Here is a 19,766-nt window from a genome sequence, read left to right as displayed (position 1 = left end):
TCTGAACCAGAGTTGTAGAGGTTGAGGCTCTCAGGCGCACAGGAAGAGCCTTCATGTTAGGGTGGGAAGCCAGGGACCACTGAAGGGCTCACTGCCCAAGTGGCAGTCCAGCTGGACTCCCTGGGCAGGCGGAGTCCAGTGTGTATCTGCAGCTTCGCAGCTGCTGGGCTGTAGCCAGTGCTGTCTGCAGAAGCCTGGAGCTGGAGGGAAGCCAGCAGTCCTGGGTAGACCAAGCTGCATGCAAGCTCTTGCTTCAAGGAAAGGCTGTCTGCGGCCTCAACTGTGACTACAAAAGCGAGGATTTAGCCACTAGGCTATCATGCTGGGCCCTGCCCACTTGTTTTTAAGGAGGCCTGCCCTGGCAGAGCCAGGGCACCTGCCAGGACCCATTGGAGCAGTTTTTGCTCGGTTAACTTGGACAAGATCTTGTATGCCTGCTGTACTGCTCAGAGAAGTAGAAGGAGTGTGAGGGTTGGTGAAAGTCACTTGTAAACACTGAGTAGCATGCCAGGTCCCACAAGGCCAGAGCGTGTGAGACCGATCACAGAGGTCTGGGCAGGGACCTTGTGCTGAGCACAGATGACACTTACCACAGGGAGGTTGCACACGCTGTCTCATCCTGCTTGTCTCAGGACAGGCTCTTTGGCCATTGCCTTGGGCTGGGGTCTTGGAGTCTACTGCAGTGGTCAGAGTGGGAGAGGAGAAGGGAATGAAGGTGGCCAGGCCTGGCGAGGTGCCCTGTCCCCAAGTTCTTGATGTGTAATCCTCACAGTGGCCTGGAAGGTGGGTACCATAAATGTCTTTCCCTCCGGAATCTGCTAAGCAGACAGGCAAGGGCTTGCCGGAGATGACTCAGCTAGCAATTGGCAGTGCTGGGATTTGAACTAAGTACTTTTTGATTGGAAGTTCATGTCCTGTCCTGATCTTGCCCCAGGGTCACGGCTTTGTTTCCTCAGATTCCCTGGACTTTGTCACCCAGTGGTTGGAAGAAGCCACAGATGACCTGGTGACTCAGAAGTGCCAGCCTGCCCTGCCAGCCCCAGAAGGAGTGGCTGGCTCCAGGGAACCTCCCGCACTGAGCCCTGCTGCCATCCAGAACCACGCCTACCTGAGGCTTCTCAAGTGGGACCACCTCCGGAGACCATTCCCTGAAGTAGGTGCCCACCCTGGCTTGACAGGAGTAACCTTTGTTCTGATAACAGTCACCTCACAGAGTTCTTTTTTAAAGCAGGCAGCTTTGTAGTTTTTTTTTTTTAAGATTTATTTATTTTATTACAAAGTCAGATATACAGAGAGGAGGAGAGACAGAGAGGAAGATCTTCCATCCGATGATTCAGTCCCCAAGTGAGCGCAACGGCTGGTGCTATGCCAATCCGAAGCCAGGAACCTCTTCCAGGTCTCCCACGTGGATGCAGGGTCCCAAAGCTTTGGGCCATCCTTGACTGCCTTCCCAGGCCACAAGCAGGGAACTGGATGGGAAGTGGAGCTGCTGGGATTAGAGCTGGCGCCCATATGGGATTCTGGGGCGTTCAAGGCAAGGACTTTAGCTGCTAGGTCATGCCGCTGGGCCCAGCTTTGTAGTTTTTAATATTTTTGTCCGATTATGCAACCGTCCTCACCATTTCATCACCCCAGAAAGAACCCCTATACCCATCATGCCCGTTAGCTCTCACTTCCCCCCTCCCTCCTCTCCCCAGTCCTGGCAGCCACGAAGCTGCTGTCTGTCTCTGTGGATTGGCCACTTGGGAACATTTTGTAGAAATGCCATCTGATGACATGGGCCTTTGGTGTCTGGCTTATTCACCAGGCATAGTGTTTATCCATGTGATCATAGGTACCTGTATTTTATTTCTTTTATATTCTATATCTGGTAGTTGCGAAATACACAGGAAGTAATCCTTGCCATCTCGATCGTGTTACGTGTACCGTGCAGTGGTGGGAGGTACCTGCACGGTGCTGCGAAGTCATCACCCTCTCCATCTGCAGAACATTGCTGTCTTCACAAACAGAAACTTTTGACCCGTCCAACAATGGCCTCTGATTCCCTCCACCCCCACTCCTAGCAGCCCCATTCTCCTTTCTGGCTCTGCAGATATGACTTCTGTAGTTTCCTCATCGAAGGGGAATTGTGTGCTCTCCTTTGGTGTCTGCTTGGCTTCCTGCAGTTAGCATCGTAACTTCTAGCTTCATCCATTGTGTATGAGGTGTCAGGGTTTTCTTAGTTTTTATGGCTGAATATTGTATTCCACTGGGTGGACAGGCCATGATCTGTTTGTTTATTCGTCACTTGGTGAACATGTGGACTGCTTCCGCCTTCTACCCTTGGCCGTTGTGACTTACGCTTCTGAACAAACCTGTGCTAGTTTTTATGTGGACACAGGATAAGAACTGCAGGCTTAGGTGGTGACTTTAAAGATCTATTTATTCTTTTATTGGAAAATCAGATATACAAAGAGAAGGAGAGACAGAGAAGGAAGATCTTCTGTCCAATAATTCACTCCTTAGAGCTGAGCCAATCTAAAGTCAGGAGCCAGGAGCCTCTTCCAGGTCTCCCACGCAGGTGCAGGGTCCCAAGGCTTTGGGCCGTCCTCGACTGCTTTCCCAGGCCACAAGCAGGGAGCTGGATGGGAAGCAGGGGCGCCTGGACACCCACGTGGAATCCCAGTGTGTGCAAGGTGAGGACTTTAGCTGCTAGGCCACTGCGCTCGGCGCAGGTGGTAACTCTTAAGTTTAACCTCTTGAGGAAGGGCCGATGTTTCCTGAAGCAGTTGTGTTTCACAGTCCCACAGGCAGTGATGCTTGCAGGTTGTGCCACTGACTTCATATCCTAACTTGGTCAGAAGCTCAACAGTGGTGTTACTTTAGAACTTTATCTAGAGGAACTTCCATTCTGGGCAATACTTTGGTCTTTTGATATTTTCGCAGTGAGAACTTGTCACTGCAGACTCCTTTCAGAGCTGGCCTGCCAAGGAGCTCCCCGTTTTGGCTATAAATAGCTGTTGGGGGTGTGCAGGCTACCCCCCCTCCGACTTTCTGCAGGCACTTGAGCTGCTTATCTCTAGCCGCAGATCCTGCTACTTCTCTAAATATCTTTTTCATAAGTTCCTTATTTTTCCTTTGAAGATGCTGTTAGCTTAGGTTCCGTCGTTTGCGCCCAAGTTCCTGCGTAGTGTGGGAAGAGGATGTGCAGGTGTGTGACCTGCCATGGCAGGGTGCCTTTCCAAATGATTCTTCCCTTAAGAACTGGGTCGAAGGTTGAGGCCCTCCCTGGGGCCCTGCAGTCTGCCCTTGGAATTGATCCTGGGGAGCTTTTGCTCAGTTGCAGTGGGAGCTACGGGAAGTCGAAGAGCACCAGTGGGAATTGGGAGACCCGTCCATCCACCAGCAGGGTGCTCTGGGCTGCTTGAGAACAGGCCTGGGTGGTGAGCCCAGTTGTTGCTGTCTTGATTAGGTGCACCGTGGTCTCTCACTGCAGGACTGACCCTGAAGAAGGCGTGGTGAACCCATGACGGTTCAGATCAAGAGACCTGTTTCACTTTGACGCCTCTCTCTTGCACATGGGGGCCTTGGGCCCCGGAAGCCCCAGGCGCCTTTGGGTTGCCACTTGTCAATCCTCTATCTTCCCTTTTCCTTAGAATGTCCTGAGACTCTACGTTAGCTGGCGCTGGCCCCTGACCCCACACCAGAACAGTGTACCTGACATCCACTTTGCTGGGGATCTAGGGGGCTTTGTCCCAGCTCTTGAGGCAGACGATCTGGGGTGAGTTGGCCCTACGCCTTATTCCTCTTTTCCCCTCACGCTGCAAGCCTCAGTCACTGAACACCAGCGCTGCTGGCCACTGCACACCTTCACAGCTCTGCAGAGTAGGGGTCCCTTTTGGGCACTGGCCTCAGGGAGCTGAGGAGTGGGGGGCAGGACCTACTGCGTTGCAGGCTCTCAGAGCTGGAGTCTCTTCCCAGGGCTGCCGCATGCGCTCAACGCGCGTGAATCCTTTACTCTGATGAAGAAGGGCCAGCTAGGTGGTGCCCTTTTGTCTCCCCGAGAGCTAGGAAAGGACTCTGGGGAAGGGAAGCTGCAGCGGCCCTCGTGGGGCTGCGGCTCAGCGCCCTCTGCTGGCTAGCCCTCGCCCTCGCTCAGCCGCAGCTCTGTGTTTGTTGCAGACAGTGCTGATGGACCAGTCCCGCTTTCAAGAGCTGCAGCTTCAGCTTGAGCACCTGACCGTGCTGGGAGCCGTGCTGCTCGTTACGTTCAGCATGGCGGCCCCAGGGCTGTCCAGCCATGCCGACTTTGCAAAGAAACTCAAGATGATCGTGAAGATCTTGCTCACAGATATGCATTTGCCGTAAGTGACTGAGAGCCGTGGAGTGGGCTCTTGATGGTTAGATGGGAGGCAGCAAGCCCTGGTGGGTTGTCTCCAGGAGCTGAGAGGAAAGCTTGCAGTCTAACTGTGCTACGGGGGTTTATGCAGGGCCGGAGGCTATGTGCTCCGCTGACACATAGCCTGAAGCCCTTGCACAGGTGCAGCCCTGGGCTGTGTTAGGTTTTAAACTGTACTTGAAGTTCCTAAAGTTCTTACGTTGTTACGTGCAGCTCATTCCCGCAGCCAAGTCTTCTGCGAGTGGAAACACCAGACACGATGAGATACTAGGAGGTCCTTTTATTCCCACGGGGTAGGGGGGTGGGCGGGACAGAAAGGGAAACATCTCCTGCCATGGTGGCAGGATGGACGAGGATAGGGGAGAGCCAGAAGGGAAGAGAGAGGGGGAAGGAGAAGGGAGGGGCTGTGTGTGCTGTGTGCTGGCCTCTGGGACGGTTAACAGATGATCTGAGCCACAGGTAGGTGAGTGGAGACCAGGGGGAGGAGCCAGCGACTGGGGCGTGGGATTCTCAGGTAAGGAGCCAGGTTACATTTCATTGGTGGATAACCTGAATGGCGCGAATTTCGCGAGCTGTGGGGAAGAGGCAGCAGGGTCCAAGATGGGTTGTTAGAATCCCCCCCCCCACATGCTGTGATCCCTGTGTCCCCTGCTTCTAGAAGCGCCTGGTCAAAGCTACTAATGACCGGTGATGGGGCCATGTGCGATGTTCCACCAGGGACCTGCCCCTGCACCCTGGCACACTCATGACCCTGGCACACTCATGGCCATGAGTCCTGTGCAGAGAAACTAGACTCGGGACAGAGGCAGTGACCTCCTCAGCCAGGGACTCGAAGGTACCTGGGCCCCAGGGGCTCAAGGTGCCAAGCTTTCGCTTATACATTTTTGGGGTTTAGTTTCATTTATTTCTTTGAAAACCGTCAAAATATCGAGGTGTTTCAAGAAATGAAAAGGACTAGAAGAGAACCCAGTGAGAGCCGTCTCTCTCAGACACCAGTCTCAGGGCCTCTTTTGTATTCCCGGGAGTATGTCACAATCCACTGAATTGGTTCCGGGGTTATTTCCGCTTGGAGATGCTGAATAAGTTGGGGCTCTGGCTCTCCCTCTCCCTTTGCCCTTGCTGGAAGAAGGGCAGAGGCTTCGGGACTCAGTGTGGAGGCCGAGGGGTACCAGGCCCAGGGTGGCGTTCACTCTGGCCCGACCGCCCGGCTGCTTCTCTGAGTGCATTAACCATGGACCTCTCTTGCCCTGGCTTCTCCTCCCTGTTTTCTGCTCAAGGTCCTTCCACCTGAGGGATGTCCTCACCACCATCGGGGAGAAGGTCAGCCTGGAGGTGAGCCGCTGCCTGGCACTGTGCGGGGCTGACCCTTGCTCCCCGGGCAAGGAGACGGCGCTCAGGGGCCAGATCCAGGCTCTGGGCAGTCCCGACAACCCCATCCGCAGGCTCATGGGTACGTGTGAGGGGAGCAGGCGGTGGGCCTCCTCGCCCCCAGCCCGGGGAAGCCAGGAGGCTTTGGATGAGATTGTTGGTGCCTGTGATGAAGGGGCTGTGGCTGATCACCACAGGGACAGGGCGCTCTGAGGGTGCTGAGGTGGAGTTCCCAGAGCCATGCTCCAGTGCCTGCTGTAGGGCTCAGGCCAGGGAATTGACGATCGGGGCTCCTGCCCTCACAAAGGTGCTGTCTGCGCAGGAGCCCCCCCGGGTTGCTGAGAGGAGCCCTGGGGAGACTCCACGAGGCCCTGCCCATGTGCCTGGCACTGCACAGGAGAGACTCACTGCTGGCAGCTGTTACTGCGACAGCTCAGCACTGAAGTGTGGCCTTAAAGGGAAACTGCTCTTGAATGTTAATTGCTAATGTTATCAATTAAAATGCTATTAAATCAGCTACAAAACTGTTCAAGCAGTGGTACAATAAATAGTCTGTAAAATCTGAAGGAGGCAGATGTTTGGCCTAATGCTGAAGATGCTTGCATCCCATGCTGGAGTGCCAGGTTTGAGTCCTGACTGTGCTGTCCGGTCCAGCATCCTGCTCAAGTGCACCTGAGGAGGCAGCAGGTACTGCTGCAGGTGAAGTTCCCGCCTCCCATGTGAGAGACCTGCACTGAATTTGTCTCCCACTTTCAGCTGGTCCAGCTCCAGCTATTGCCATTGTTTGGAAAGTCAAACAGCACTTGGGAGCTCTTACTCTTTTTTTCTGTCTCTCAAATAAGAATACTTTTTAAAAAAGATTTATTTTTATTGCAAAGTCAGATATACAGAGAGGTGGAGAGAGAGAGAAGATCCTCCATCCGATGATTCACTTCCAAGTGCTGTGCCAATCTGGAGCCAAGAGCCAGGAACCTCCTCCAGGTCTCCCATACGGGTGCAGGAACCCAAGGCCTTGGGGCAGCCTTGACCACCTTCCCAGGCCACTAGCAGGGAGCTGGATGGGAGGTGGAGCTGCCAGGATTAGAACCAGTGCCAATATGGGATCCCTGCGCGTGCAAGACAAGGACTTTAGCCACTAGGCCACCACGCCAAGCCCTCAAATAAGAATTTTTTTAAAGATTTATTTATTTGAAAGAGTTACATAGAGAAGGAGGGAGGGAGAAAGAGAAAGAACAAGAGATCTACCCATGGTTCACTTTCTGGATGGCCATAATGGCCATAGCTGGTCCAGACCAAAGCCAGGAGCTAGGAGCTTCATCCAAGTCTTCCCACGTGGAGAGCAGTGACTCAAGGACTTGGACCACCTTTCTCTGCTTTTCCCAAGCCGTTAGCAAAGAGCCAGACCTGACAGACTGCCAGGACACAAACTGGCACCCATGTGGGATGCTAGTTTCGCAGGCAGCAGCTTTACTTACTATACCACAATACTAGCCTCAATAATTTTTCCTTAAGATTTATGTATTTATTTTTTGGAAAGTTAGATTTACAGAGAGACAGAGCAAGATCTTCCATCCACTGGTTTACTCCCCAAGTGGCTGCAGTGGACAGAGCTGAGCCGATCTGAAGCTAGGAACCAGGAGCTTCTTCCAGGTTTTCCGTATGGGTGCAGGGTCCCACGGCTTTGGGCCATCTCTTACTGCTTTCGCAGACCACAAGCAAGGAGCTGGATGGGAAATGGAGAAGCTGGGATTAGGACTGGAGCCCTAGGCCATTGTGCCAGGCCCAAATTTTTTTTTTTATTTTTTTAAGATTTATTATTTTGGGGCCTGGCATAATGGCTCAGTGTCTAAATCCAAAGCCCTGGGACCCTGCACCAGTGTGGGAAACCAGAGGAAGCTCCTGGCTCCTGGCTTCAGATTGGCTCAGCCCTGGCCATTGTAATCAGTTGACAAGTGAACCAGCATACGGAGCATCTTTTTCTTTCTTTTTTTTTTAAAGATTTATTTATTTTATTACAAAGTCAGATATACAGAGAGGAGGAGAGACAGAGAGGAAGATCTTCCGTCCGATGATTCACTCCCCAAGTGAGCGCAACGGCTGGTGCTACGCCGATCTGAAGCCAGGAACCTGGAACCTCTTCCAGGTCCCCCACGCGGTTGCAGGGTCCCAAGGCTTTGGGCCGTCCTTCACTGCTTTCCCAGGTACAAGCAGGGAGCTGGATGGGAAGTGGAGCTGCCGGGACTAGAACCAGCACCCATAAAGGATCCTGGCGCGTTCAAGGCGAGGACTTTAGCTGCTAGGCCACGCCGCCGGGCCCAGATCTTTTTTTCTGTATCGCCTTCTTTCTGTAAATCTGCCTTTCCAGTAATAACAAATAGTAAAAATTTTATTTTCATTGGAAAGGTAAAGTTAGAGAGACAAGACAGAAAGATCTTCCGTCTGCTCATTCACTGCCCAAATGGCCGCAGTGGTCAGAACTGGGCTGGTCTGATGCTAGGAGCCAGGAGTCTCTTGTGGGCCTCCTATGTGAGTGCAGTGGCGTTTAACCAGGCCACAAGGAGGGAGCTGGATCGGGAGTGGAGTATCTGAGAATTGGACTGGCACTTGTGCTGGGATGTCAATGCTGTAAGTGGAGGCTTAGTTTGTATCCCACTACGCTGGGCCCCCAAGAATGTTTAATTCTATGTTAGTTGCTACTTTTAATCTTTATAATAGTGACACTGGGGATGTATTTCCACTAATTAACTTTTAGTCTGACAATCTTAGCATAATATATGTATATATTGACAACTTTTACCCTGTAAGTATATGCAGTTTTATCTGTCAGTTATACCATCGTAAAGCTTAGGGGCAATTCTGTTCTATGGATGACCAAAGAATGCAGGGTTTACTTTTTGAGTTTTTAAAGAATTATCTTATTGCAAAGTCAGATATCCAGAGAGGAAGATATTCTGTTCAATGATTCACTCCCCAATTGACCTCAGTGGCCGGAGTTGAGTTGATCAGGAGCCAGGAGCTTCTTCCAGGTCTCCCACACCAGTGCAGGGTCCCAAGGCTTTGGGCCATCCTCAACTGCTTTCCCAGGCCACAAGCAGGGAGCTGGATGGGAAGTGGAGCTGCCGGGATTAGAACCAGCACCCATATGGGATCCTGGCACATGCAAGGCGAGGACTTTAGCCGTTAGGTTACCTTGCCAGACCCAGTGTTTACTTTTTAAGATTCAGATTAGAATTTTTAGCCTGACTTTTTTTTAAAGATTTATTCATTTTATTACAGCCAGATATACACAGAGAGAGAGGAGGAGAGACAGAGAGGAAGACCTTCCATCTGATGATTCACTCCCCAAGTGAGCCGCTACAGCCGGTGCGTGGCGATCCAAAGCCGGGAACCTGGAACCTCTTCCAGGTCTCCCACGTGGGTGCAGGGTCCCAAATCTTTGGGCCGTCTTCAACTGCTTTCCCAGGGCACAAGCAGGGAGCTGGGTGGGAAGTGGAGCTGCCGGGATTAGAACCGGCGCCCATATGGGATCCCGGGGCTTTCAAGGCGAGGACTTTAGCTGCTAGGCCACGCCGCCGGGCCCAGATTGCTGTGTTTTTAAATTAAGTTGTTTCTAGCCAGGCACAGTCCCCAGCTGGGGGCCTCAGGCAGGTGATGCTGGTGCAGATCTTGCAGACCTGGGGTCGCCATGGCTACACCCTAGGCATTGGTAGCCAGGCAGGAAGGGGAGAGACTGCTTCTTGTCCTGATGCTGGTGACTTTGTGACATCTAGGACAGCCCTTGAGTAAAGCCCAGGATGGCACAGGCTGGAGCTTCTGGCTCTGGGACCTGAGAGAACCAATTAACTCTGGAGTATACGGGGGATGGAGTGCCATTCTGCTGGCAGTATCAACAGTGTGTCTCTTGGGGTTCGTCAGGGAATGAATTGCTTGTCCCTGAGATGGTACTCCAGGGCGGGGAATGGAGTTTGAAAAGTCCCTACTGGGTCCGGCGGCGTGGCCTAGCAGCTAAAGTCCTCGCCTTAAAAGCCCCAGGATCCCATATGGGCGCCGGTTCTAATCCCAGCAGCTCCACTTCCCATCCAGCTCCCTGCTTGTGGCCTGGGAAAGCAGTTGAGGACGGCCCAATGCATTGGGACCCTGCACCCAAATGGGAGACCTGGAAGAGGTTCCAGGTTCCCTGCTTCGGATCGGCGCGCATCGGCCCGTTGTGGCTCACTTGGGGAGTGAATCATCGGATGGAAGATCTTCCTCTCTGTCTCTCCTCCTCCCTCTCTGTGTATATCTGGCTGTAATAAAATGAATAAATCTTTAAAAAAAAAAAAAAAGAAAGAAAAGTCCCTACTGTTTTCATAATAAAATCTGCAGGATGTGTGGCACAGCTTATTCGGCCGTTGAGACCAATGGGAGAGTAGAAAAGCATTGCGGGGGAAGCCTAAGAAATGTTCAGCCAAAGACTTTCTGGGAGAGGGTGGGGTGTGCAGGCCCTAGCAGTTCAGTTTGGGAGGTGGCTCACAAGGCAGCGAGGTGACAGTCCCTGCATTGTTTTGCCGCCGGCCTCTAGGGGGCAGAGCTCCTCGGCCTTGCTTCTTCCATCCCCAGGCAGCCCTGCAGACCAGTGTGTCCTGAGTGTCCCTGGCCAGCCTCGTGCTGGGGACAAGGACAGATGAGGAACAAGATTAGTGAGGGGGCGGGGAAGGAAACAGCAGGGTCCGGATGGGTATTCCGAATCGCAGGGTGTGGCAGGTGGCCATGGAGGAAGGGTCTGTGAAGCCGGTCAGGAGTCCCAGAGGTCTCCCTGAGCAAGGAAGGTCTAACGTGCTCTCTTTCCCATTGCAGAGTCCCGCATCCAGACCTTCCTGGAGACCTGTCTGGCCTGGGGTCATCAGAAGCAGTTGCCCGAGGTCCCTGGAGGGCTGGGGCCCGTGCAGAAGGAGCTGGAGGAAGTGGCTATTAAATTTGTTCGCCTGGTCAACTATAACAAGATGGTCTTCTGCCCCTACTACGACAGGATCCTCAGTAAGATCCTCAGCTGATCCTAATATGCACACCCCGGGTGGCGGCAGTGTCACCCTCTCGCCTCTGAACACCTGTCCTCAACTATAACGTTGCTTTGGAAAATGGCTATGTAGTACAGTTCTGTTTACTAGCTCTGATGCCCAAAGGAAGAATAGTGATACCCCTGGTGAAAAGGATGCCGAGAAAGCCACTGAATTGTACCCTGGGACATTGGATTCAGGAGTGCAAGTTTCCACGTTGGGGAAGCTTTCTGGCCCCCTGAGTTTTACGGGTTGTGCTGGGCCGTGCGCAGTGGGAGACCTGCGACACTGCTTAGCTTGGAGCAGTCGCAGCCTGCCTCTCTCCCTCTCTGTCCTGTGACTTGGGTAGTTCTCTTGGAGCCCCTTGCCAAGCCAGGGCTTCGCTCTGCCCTGGCCCCTCCACAGCCCAGGGATTGTGTGTTGGAAGGGCTGGTGCTGCCATGGTCTTCCTTCCTGGTCCCCAGGGACCACATGCTCCCTGCCTGGCCCAGCCAGCTCCCCAGAGCCCTTTTGTTCTAGAACAGTCACATGTTTTTAGAAAGCCCTTTCTTTTGTACAGTTCCTTATGAGCTTGAAGGATAGCAGCTAGGACTTGCAGGATCTAAAGAAAGGCGCTTCCTTGACTTTTTTCATGGAGGAGATCTTTTAAATACATGGTATGTGCGTGTGTATTTGTATGAATGTGAAAGTGAAAAAATGGGCGTTGTGCTGAAAAACTCAGTCTGATACCAGACGCAGGTGTGTTGGTTGAGTTGGAACCCTGGCATGACAGTACCCTCAGGTTCAACAGCCAGCCTAGGTCTCCTTGATCTCCTGGATGAAGAAACCATAGTAGGCCTCTGGTCTCAGGGGTTTCCTGACCGGCAGGCCCCCGAAACCACCAAAGGGATGAGGCAATGATATTCAGCAGCAGCAAGACCCACTGGAGACAGTCTGATTGTGCCTGTTCGTTTATTGTAAAGCCAGCACAATCTCACATGGACTAAGAAAGGGGAAGGCAGAAGGGTGGTCCCCAACAGTCCTCCCAGCCAACATGGCAGTTGGCTAGAAGGCATGTCTCTCAGGACCCTCCAGTCATGTCATAGGTCACATACCACACTCATGGCTGGCAGGTGGGCTGGCAGGCAATGTGGGCGACACCTGACTTCTCAGAGTTGCTTGTCAAGGAAGTCCCAGCACAGCTCATCCAAGGACAGAGAAGCGAGACTGGGGTGCAGCCTCTGGGGTACCACTGGCACTTGCCACTGGGCATCCTTGCAGCACTGGGCCGCTGTGGGAGTTGCAGAGTAGACCTCACAGGGGTTTTGGGTGAGAGGCTGCTGGCCCCGGCGTCTGGCCGGAGGACTTGCATCTCATTTTCATAGGTACCTGGGTAGGAATTCTGTGTGAGCACCTCAGTGCTGAGGGAGGCTCCGGCCTGCCGTGATGGGGCACACTGAAAGAATAACCAAGTCGACTCAGAGTGTCTAGGTTCCCGGTGGGGACTGTGGAGAGGCTGGGCTCCCTGTAATCTGGCAGACGGGCCCCAATCCACATGGCTGTTCTTACGAGCGATCACCTGAGGGTTGTGGAGGGATTAAGCTGTAGAGTTGGCCCTTTGAGCTGGAGGTCGCACCATGGCCGCTGTGACTACCACTGGGTGAGGACTGGATCCCTGGGCCAGGAATGCGCAACCCTCGGGCTCAGCACACTGCCTGCCTTGGGCTTTGGAGGCCTTTTCCTCTCCCTGCAAGCCAGAGAAGAGGGGCTTGGCTGCCCTGTGCCAGCCTCCTCAGAGGCTTCCCAGGCTGCTTTAGTCCCTCCTCCCCAACCCCAGCATCCATTATGCATGATCTGCACCTGGCAAGGCCAAGGGTGTAGGGGACCCCTTCCTAGCCCCCTGCTGAGAAGACAGGGCACTTGGGTGCTTCCTTGGGTCCCAGAGAAGGTCCTTGCCACCAAGGAAGACCCCACCACTGTTGCTGTGGCGGTCAGCAAACCTTACTGAACCTTTCTTCCATCTGCCTGGCAGCTCTCCCTCCAAGAGCGCATGCTTTGGAGTACACCTGCTCCTTCAGAATGAGCTGGTTCTGTGTACTATGGGATTTGCTGGCTTGCCTCGATTCCTGGTAGGCTCGTGGAGAGAGTGTTTGCGCGTGCAGTTGCTAGGTGTCTGGGTGGCAGGCAGCACCTCAGTGCCTGGGTCTAGGACTGAGCCCTTGAGAGTGAGTTGGGGTCGCCAGGCCTCGCAGACTTTGTTTTCATGAATGAACCAGTCAATGTCTAGAGCAGCAACTGCTGCCTGGTTGGCCCTTGGTTAGGTAGCTGATTCCTAGCCTAAGTGGCCTTTGTTTGTTTATAACTTTTCAAGATGTGATTTATGTCACAGTCTAATACAGTTAGACTCTGGTGAGAGCCATGCTGAGAGGCTGTCTTACTGATTCAATGCAGTAGGTGTGTGAGGACGGTTTTCTGTATGAAGAAACGTTAGACAAGTTTGACTTAGTCGGCATATGCTTTGCCTGTACTGGCCAGTGCCTCTGGATGGATTACTCAGAGGTCATCGTGGAGGTGCTTTTGCCTTTACTCCAAAGCCTTAATATCCCTGAGAATAGACAAAGGCTTGCTCCCACCAGCTCCCCTGCTGAGCTCCCAAGGGACCCGGTAAAGGCCACCCTTCAGCGTGTCCTGGTTTCTGTGTAACGTTTGAGGTGAAGGGGTAGAGAAAGAGCCAGGGGCAGTCAAGAGGTTAGGGGCCGATCTTGGCCACAGTGCTCAGCGGCTGTGGCAAGCAGGGTCTGTCTGCAGCACCTGCCTGTCCAGGGCCCCACTGCTGGCTTCAAGACTGCCCCGACCCCTGCCACCTCACTCCGCCCTGCCCTGTTACCTTGCTACTGGCTCTGTGATGTTGGAATAGACCTTCTCCCTATAAAATGGAAACACTATTCCTTTATACTCTTACCATGGGATTGCATTTGCTACTGAACACTAGACTTCTTTGTTTCTTTATTGCTTTACTGGCAGTGGAGGAGAGTACAGCCCCTCTGCCTGCTGAGGATGGCCTCCAGGGTTGCTGTCCCCCTCCCCTCAGCTAGATGCATCGTGCAGGTTTGTTCATCATTGTCCATGTCTGCAGGCTCACTGTTTCTTGTCTTCCGGCATTCACTTCCACCCCAGAGATTTCTCCCCATCTCCCTCATGTGCAATTATTACTATTATTAGTATTATTTAGCTCAAGTCGTATGGAACTAAACGCATGAATGAACCAAGGAACAGATGAGTGGCAATGGATGTGGGTTCTGAAACTCCCATTTAAAGGCATTATCTCATTTTTCAAAATCTGAATAATTACAGTGTTCTTTGCAATTGTATTTATAGTGGGTTTTTGTATTATATGATTATTTTAATGGATACCCTTTTTATTCATGAGCAACCTCATGGGGGTGATCTGCTTTATTTATGACGCCCAATCAGCTGTGTTTATTAACCTATCAAATGTTGACTGGTACTTTTAGAACTGACCCGAGTCCTAGGAAAGAAGTGTCAGAGGCCTGGACTGGCAGGATTTTCCTTAAAACCGCCCAGCCCAGGGATTGCTGCCTTGCCCACCTGCACCCTTGAGCAGAGGCCTCGCTGTCAGCCCGGCATGCCCAAGGGACGCATGCGCAGGTTAGAATCAGTCATCCGTGTTAGCAACACTGGCTCAACTTCACTTCCCTGTAGGGTGGAAGCTTGCTTTATCTGAACCAGACGTGAAGAACCTTGAACTGCAACATGTAATGCAAGTGTAAGCGTGACGTGTAAATGACACTAGCATTCTTATTTCTTAGTCATGTTGCTTCTGCCTTTTTAAGCACTGTCTTCCTCAAGGCCCAAAGCAAAGCTTTGGACACATTAAGACAGGGAAGAAAGTTTAGTAAATAGCTTGGCTGTTTTCTCATCTCCTGAAGTTTGGTAAGCTGACACTTGTGTTGGAGGTTGAAGATTCACTTCAAGCAGTAACACGGCCCTGACTCTTGTTACCTGATGAATTGCCATTGTAATGAAGTTTGCTTTGGGAATGGGAATGTTGAGAAAACAGAATCTGTGAATGAATTCAACATATACATATTAGCTGTAAGCCAACAGAGGATTATAAAATTACCAAATAAATTCATAATTATTGAGCAAGGTGAAAATATTCTAACAAAAACAGTGTATTTTTTTGTTCTTTTTTGTTTTGGTTGTGTAGTTTGCTTGTTCAGAGTTTTACATCACTGTCAGCTTCTGTCACCTTCACTTGGTGTTAGATGTGTGACCATGGAGAGAATCTCTTGAGTTTGCAGGGTAGTGATGAAGGCCAGACCTTTGTTTAGAAAAGATGGATATCTTGTCCTTGAGAATTGTGTCTAGCCCTGGGATCTTGGGGAGACACTGTCATTGCTTCCGTAAAAAGGAAAGATAAGAGTAGCATTTGTCAACTTCCTTTTGTCTAGCCCTGTGTATGGCATTTGGGATAGAGCATTCACTACACATGGGAGTCTGCACGTTAGCATCCCCAAACTCAGGTTTCTAACATTATGTGCACACACGTACACACTGCATTTCTTCATTATGTTGCTAAAAAATCATCATTTTCCATGTAGGTTTACTCACCAGTGAATATTGTTATCGATGACCCACAGGTATTTGGAGCTGTAGGGTCTCCTAAGCTTTAACCAGCCAAGATGGAACTTCAGGGGTGTCTGTGTCTCTAGATTTTAAGATCTCTGCTGTCCGCAGCACAAAGGCTCAATTGGCTAATCCTCCTCTTCAAGCACAGGGATCCCATATGGGCCATGGTTCTAGTACCAGCTGCTCCACTTCCCATCTAGCTCCCTGCTTATGGGCTGGGAAAGCAGTAAAAGATGGCCCAAAGCCTTGGGATCCTGCACCCACATGGGAGACTTGGAAGAATCTCCTGGCTTCTGATTGGCTCAATTCCAGCTGTTATGGTCACTTGGGGAGTGAACTAGCAGACAGAAGATTCTTTCTCTCCTCTCTGTAGATCCTGCCTTTCCAATAAAAATAAAATCTTAAAAAATAAATCTCAGACCTGGCACAATAGCCTAGTGGCTAAAGTCCTCTCCTTGAACGTGCTGGGATCCCATATAGGCACCAGTTCGTATCGCGGCTGCTCCACTTTCCTTCTCGCTCCCTACTTGTGGCCTGGGAAAGCAGTTGAGGACGGCCCAAAGCCTTGGACCCTGCACCCGCGTGGGAGACCTGGAAGAGGTTCCAGGCTCCTGGCTTCAGGCTTCAGTTCTGCTAGCACCGACTGCTGCGGCTACTTGGGGAATAAACCAGTGGTTGGAAGAGCTTTCTCTTCATTTCTCCTTCACTCTGTAAATCTGACTTTCCATTCATAAATAAGTCTTTATTAAAAAAAAAAAACCCTCTGCCATGGGCTTCTGGGTGTGGCTTCAAGGTTGCCTTGCTGGGAGAGGCAGTAGGGTACCCCCTGTACCCTGTGAGACTGCGTGCTGTGTGTCCCCCCACCACTTCCTGCTGGTGTGTACCTGCAGGGCAGCAGCGATGGCTCAAGTGGTTGGGTCTCTACAACACAGCAGGTATGCACCTTGAACTTCCCAGCGTGCTGGCTTCATCCTGGCCTGGCCTCCAGTTAGGAGCATTTGAGGAATGAATTAGTGGATGGAAGAGCTGTGTCACCCACTCACAAATAAGTGGAAGTAATAATTTAAAAAATTTGTTCAGAGCTATAATACATATTTCTTAGAAACCTATACAACCCGAAACTGATAGTATGAGGATAAGAAAAGCAGAGGCAGCCTTCCTGTTTTGAGGCAATTTAAGCTTTTTTTTTTTTTTCTTTTTTTTTTTTTTTTTTAAGATTTATTCATTGCATTACAAAGTCAGATATACAGAGAGGAGGAGAGACAGAGAGGAAGATCTCCCATCCGATGATTCACTCCCCAAGTGAGCCGCAACGGCCAGTGCTGTGCCGATCCGATGCCAGGAACCTGGAACCTCTTCCGGGTCTCCCACGTGGATGCAGGGTCCCAATGCATTGGGCTGTCCTCGACTGCTTTCCCAGGCCACAAGCAGGGAGCTGGATGGGAAGTGGAGCTGCTGGGATTAGAACCGGCGCCCATATGGGATCCCGGGGCCTTCAAGGCGAGGACTTTAGCCGCTAGGCCACGCCGCCGGGCCCGGCAATTTAAGCTTTAAAAGGAAAATAGGGGAGACTAACCTCGCTAGTTATAAATTTGAGAAAATTCAATATATCCTTTTTGTATTACAAATGATTAAAAATATATTTGAAATGCCAAGTAACAAAGTTGAGAGGAAGGAAGATCTTCCATTGCCGATTCACTCCCCAGATGGCCATAAAGGCCAGGGCTGGGCTAGGCCAAAGCCAGGAATCCTAGATCTCTTACATGTGTTCCGGAGCCCAAGGACTTGTACCATCGTATGCTGTTTTCCCAGGTCCGGTAGCTGGGATGTGTTCAAGGGGATGCTGACATAGGCAGCAGCTTAAGTCACTGTGCCACAGTGCTCGCCCCTTAGAGCTAGTTATTTTCTAAGATTTGTTCTTGTTGGAAAGTCAGACTTAGGAGGAGAGACAGAGATCTTCCATCCATAATGGCTGGAACTGAGCCGATCCAAAACCAGGAGTCAGTTGTGAATCTCCTATGAGGGTGCAGGGTCCCGAGGCTTTGGGCCGTCCTTTACTGCTTTCCCAGGCTACAGGCAGGGAGCTGCATGGGAAGTGGGACACCTGGGACACAAACCGGCACCCATATGGGATCTGGCAGTTGCAAGACATGATTTTAGCTACTAAGCTACTGCACTGGGCTCAGCTAGAAGTTTTAATGAAAATTTGAAGCTGATTTTAAAATGTAGTATTAATTAATCACATTTAAATCCAAATTCTAAATTATGTTCCCTGTAGGTAGTTTACTCAAAACTCTTGTTTTGTTTCCTTCTTGGTGTTTGGTTTTCACTTTGAATCACAGTTATCTAGGCTTAGTTTTCTGTCTAGCAATTTTTCTAAAGACTTAATTTATAGGAGGTAATGTTTATATCACACAGCAAAACCTAGTTTTTTGTACTAAAATTGTATAGAGTTTTTTGTTTATCCTAACCTGAATTCAGTTGGTTCACATTTTCTTCAATGCTATTTAGATTTATCTCATTTAAAAAAAAAGTGCTCTTGAGCACAGGGTGCCATTTATATATATATATCTTTGGGAACCCAGTTGGTGGTTAAAGGATTCCCATACTGGTGTTGCTGTTCAGAGCAATGAAAGCAAAATCTGCTCAGTTGGCCTCACATTGGATCGGGAGAAGATGCATTCATATTGGAAGTTTGTGACATGTTTAATTTGCCTGTGAAAAATGCAGTCAGCCAGAATAATAAAAGACCAGGAAACAACTTGTAATTAACAACAACAAAGACTTGGTTTCATTGACAAGCAGAGTTAAGAGAGAGATCTTGCATTGTTAGCTGTCCCACTCCCCGAATGCTGCAATGGCCGGGGCTGGGCAAGGCTGCCGTCAGGGGACTGCAGGGGACTGGAACTCTGTCGGGGTCCCGCGGTGCGTGCAGGGGCCATGCACTCAGTCCATCTGCTGCTGCTTTCCCAGGCACATTAGCAGGAAGCAGGAATGGAAGTGTGATTAACTGTGCATACACTGAGGTGCCACATAAAGTCTCATCAACAGGCTGAATAAGCCACATACTTAGGTGTGCCATGGGCCACACCAGCCAGGTTGGTCTAAGAACAGGCTGTGTTTGTACAATGGCAGAATCACCAACGACACACTTCTCACGATGTTTTCCAGCACCTACTGGTAGACCGTTCATACACTATCCTTGGATTTTGGACATCTTGTACATGTTAATGGCTGCATAATACCCAATCAGTGGCTATTGTAAACCTGAATGAAGAGGCAGGAGGCTGAGTGTTTTTGAGGTCCTTTTATTTTTTAAAGGATTCTTTTAAAATTTTCAACTACAAAACAGACTGCATACATTCTGCCATAAATAAAAACAAACAATAAGGCAGGACTCTACATAAGCAAACCAAGAACAAGAGTTTCAGAAAATGTGATAAAATGCTTTACAATCATAAGCCATCCAGTTTTTAAAATAAAACTGTTGAGAACTCACAGATCTTCGAACGGCACACACAGGACACCCTGGAAGAGGGCACAAGGCGTGGCGCTGCCATGGGGTACTGTTCTCACATTTTTGAAACCGAGTTTGTTTAGAGCATAGGTCTGTTCCATATTCTAAACTTCACACAGGTGGGTTGGTTGATTTTTCTCAAGAACCATGTGATAGAGGCACCAATGACAACACTTTGTTTCTAAGAACATTGTAACAAAGCCTTGTCTCTTTTAAACATATGACTTAAGAGGCAAAGAGTCGAACCCCCATCAGTTTTCTGGAGGGCAGGTCCGGAGCCTGCCTCACCGGATGCGCTTCTGCTGCCGCGCCCTGTAGATGTCGTGCACCGGCGGGACGACCGCCCCCTTCTCTTCATCGTCATCCGAATCCTCGTTGGGCCTTTTCACGGCCTTGGCGAGCACCGCGGTGCTGCTCTCCACAGGGCCGTTGCCTTCCACGGCCAGCTCGGGGGCCCCGCCCGTGATGAGCCTCACCGCTTCCTCCACAGCTGTGCGGACAGAGTGAGAAGGGCTACCATGAAACATTATGTGTTCTAGTTTATCTTAGTCATTTAAAAAAAACTCATTTATTTGAAATCAATTTATTTCTGGTAGAGAGAGGGAGATCTTTCATTTGTTAGTCCCATCCCCAAATGGCCACAACAGCTGGGGCTGGGCCAGGTCCCAGCCAGGAGTCGGGAACCCCGTCCAGGTCTCCCACTGGGTGCAGAGCCATCAGCTTCTCGGGCACACTAGCGGGGTGCTGGATTGGGTGCTCACAAGATGGCACCTTAACTTGCTGAGCACAACACTGGCTCAGCAGATTCTACTTTAGAGACTTTGTGGTTCATTTC

The 19,766-nt window shown here is 50.8% G+C and overlaps 2 protein-coding genes across 7 annotated transcripts in view; one reads left to right on the top strand and one right to left on the bottom strand.

Moving 5' to 3' along the window:
• Window positions 1-10,868, top strand: part of TCP11L1 (t-complex 11 like 1) — a 31,230-nt gene extending 20,362 nt beyond the window's left edge. For 5 of the 6 annotated variants that reach the window (XM_058663202.1, XM_058663203.1, XM_058663204.1 and 2 more), the window contains exons 7-10: window positions 957-1,153; window positions 4,162-4,343; window positions 5,656-5,828; window positions 10,583-10,868. In XM_058663202.1, the coding sequence (XP_058519185.1) occupies window positions 957-1,153; window positions 4,162-4,343; window positions 5,656-5,828; window positions 10,583-10,779 (749 nt within the window). In that variant the 3' untranslated portion in view covers window positions 10,780-10,868. The remainder of the gene's footprint in view (window positions 1-956; window positions 1,154-4,161; window positions 4,344-5,655; window positions 5,829-10,582) is intronic. The other variant, XM_058663205.1, reaches the window with a different exon arrangement.
• A 7,838-nt stretch (window positions 10,869-18,706) lies between these two features.
• CSTF3 (cleavage stimulation factor subunit 3) overlaps window positions 18,707-19,766 on the bottom strand; it is a 73,473-nt gene continuing 72,413 nt past the window's right edge. The window contains exon 21 of the mRNA XM_004585421.3: window positions 18,707-19,421. Coding sequence (XP_004585478.2) covers window positions 19,216-19,421 — 206 coding nt within the window. The 3' untranslated portion in view covers window positions 18,707-19,215. The remainder of the gene's footprint in view (window positions 19,422-19,766) is intronic.

Source organism: Ochotona princeps, chromosome 4 (genome assembly GCF_030435755.1).
Source record: "Ochotona princeps isolate mOchPri1 chromosome 4, mOchPri1.hap1, whole genome shotgun sequence".
Lineage (NCBI taxonomy): Eukaryota > Metazoa > Chordata > Mammalia > Lagomorpha > Ochotonidae > Ochotona > Ochotona princeps.
The sequence above is the reverse complement of the archived record's forward strand: the minus strand, read 5'-3'. Positions and strand labels throughout refer to the sequence as shown.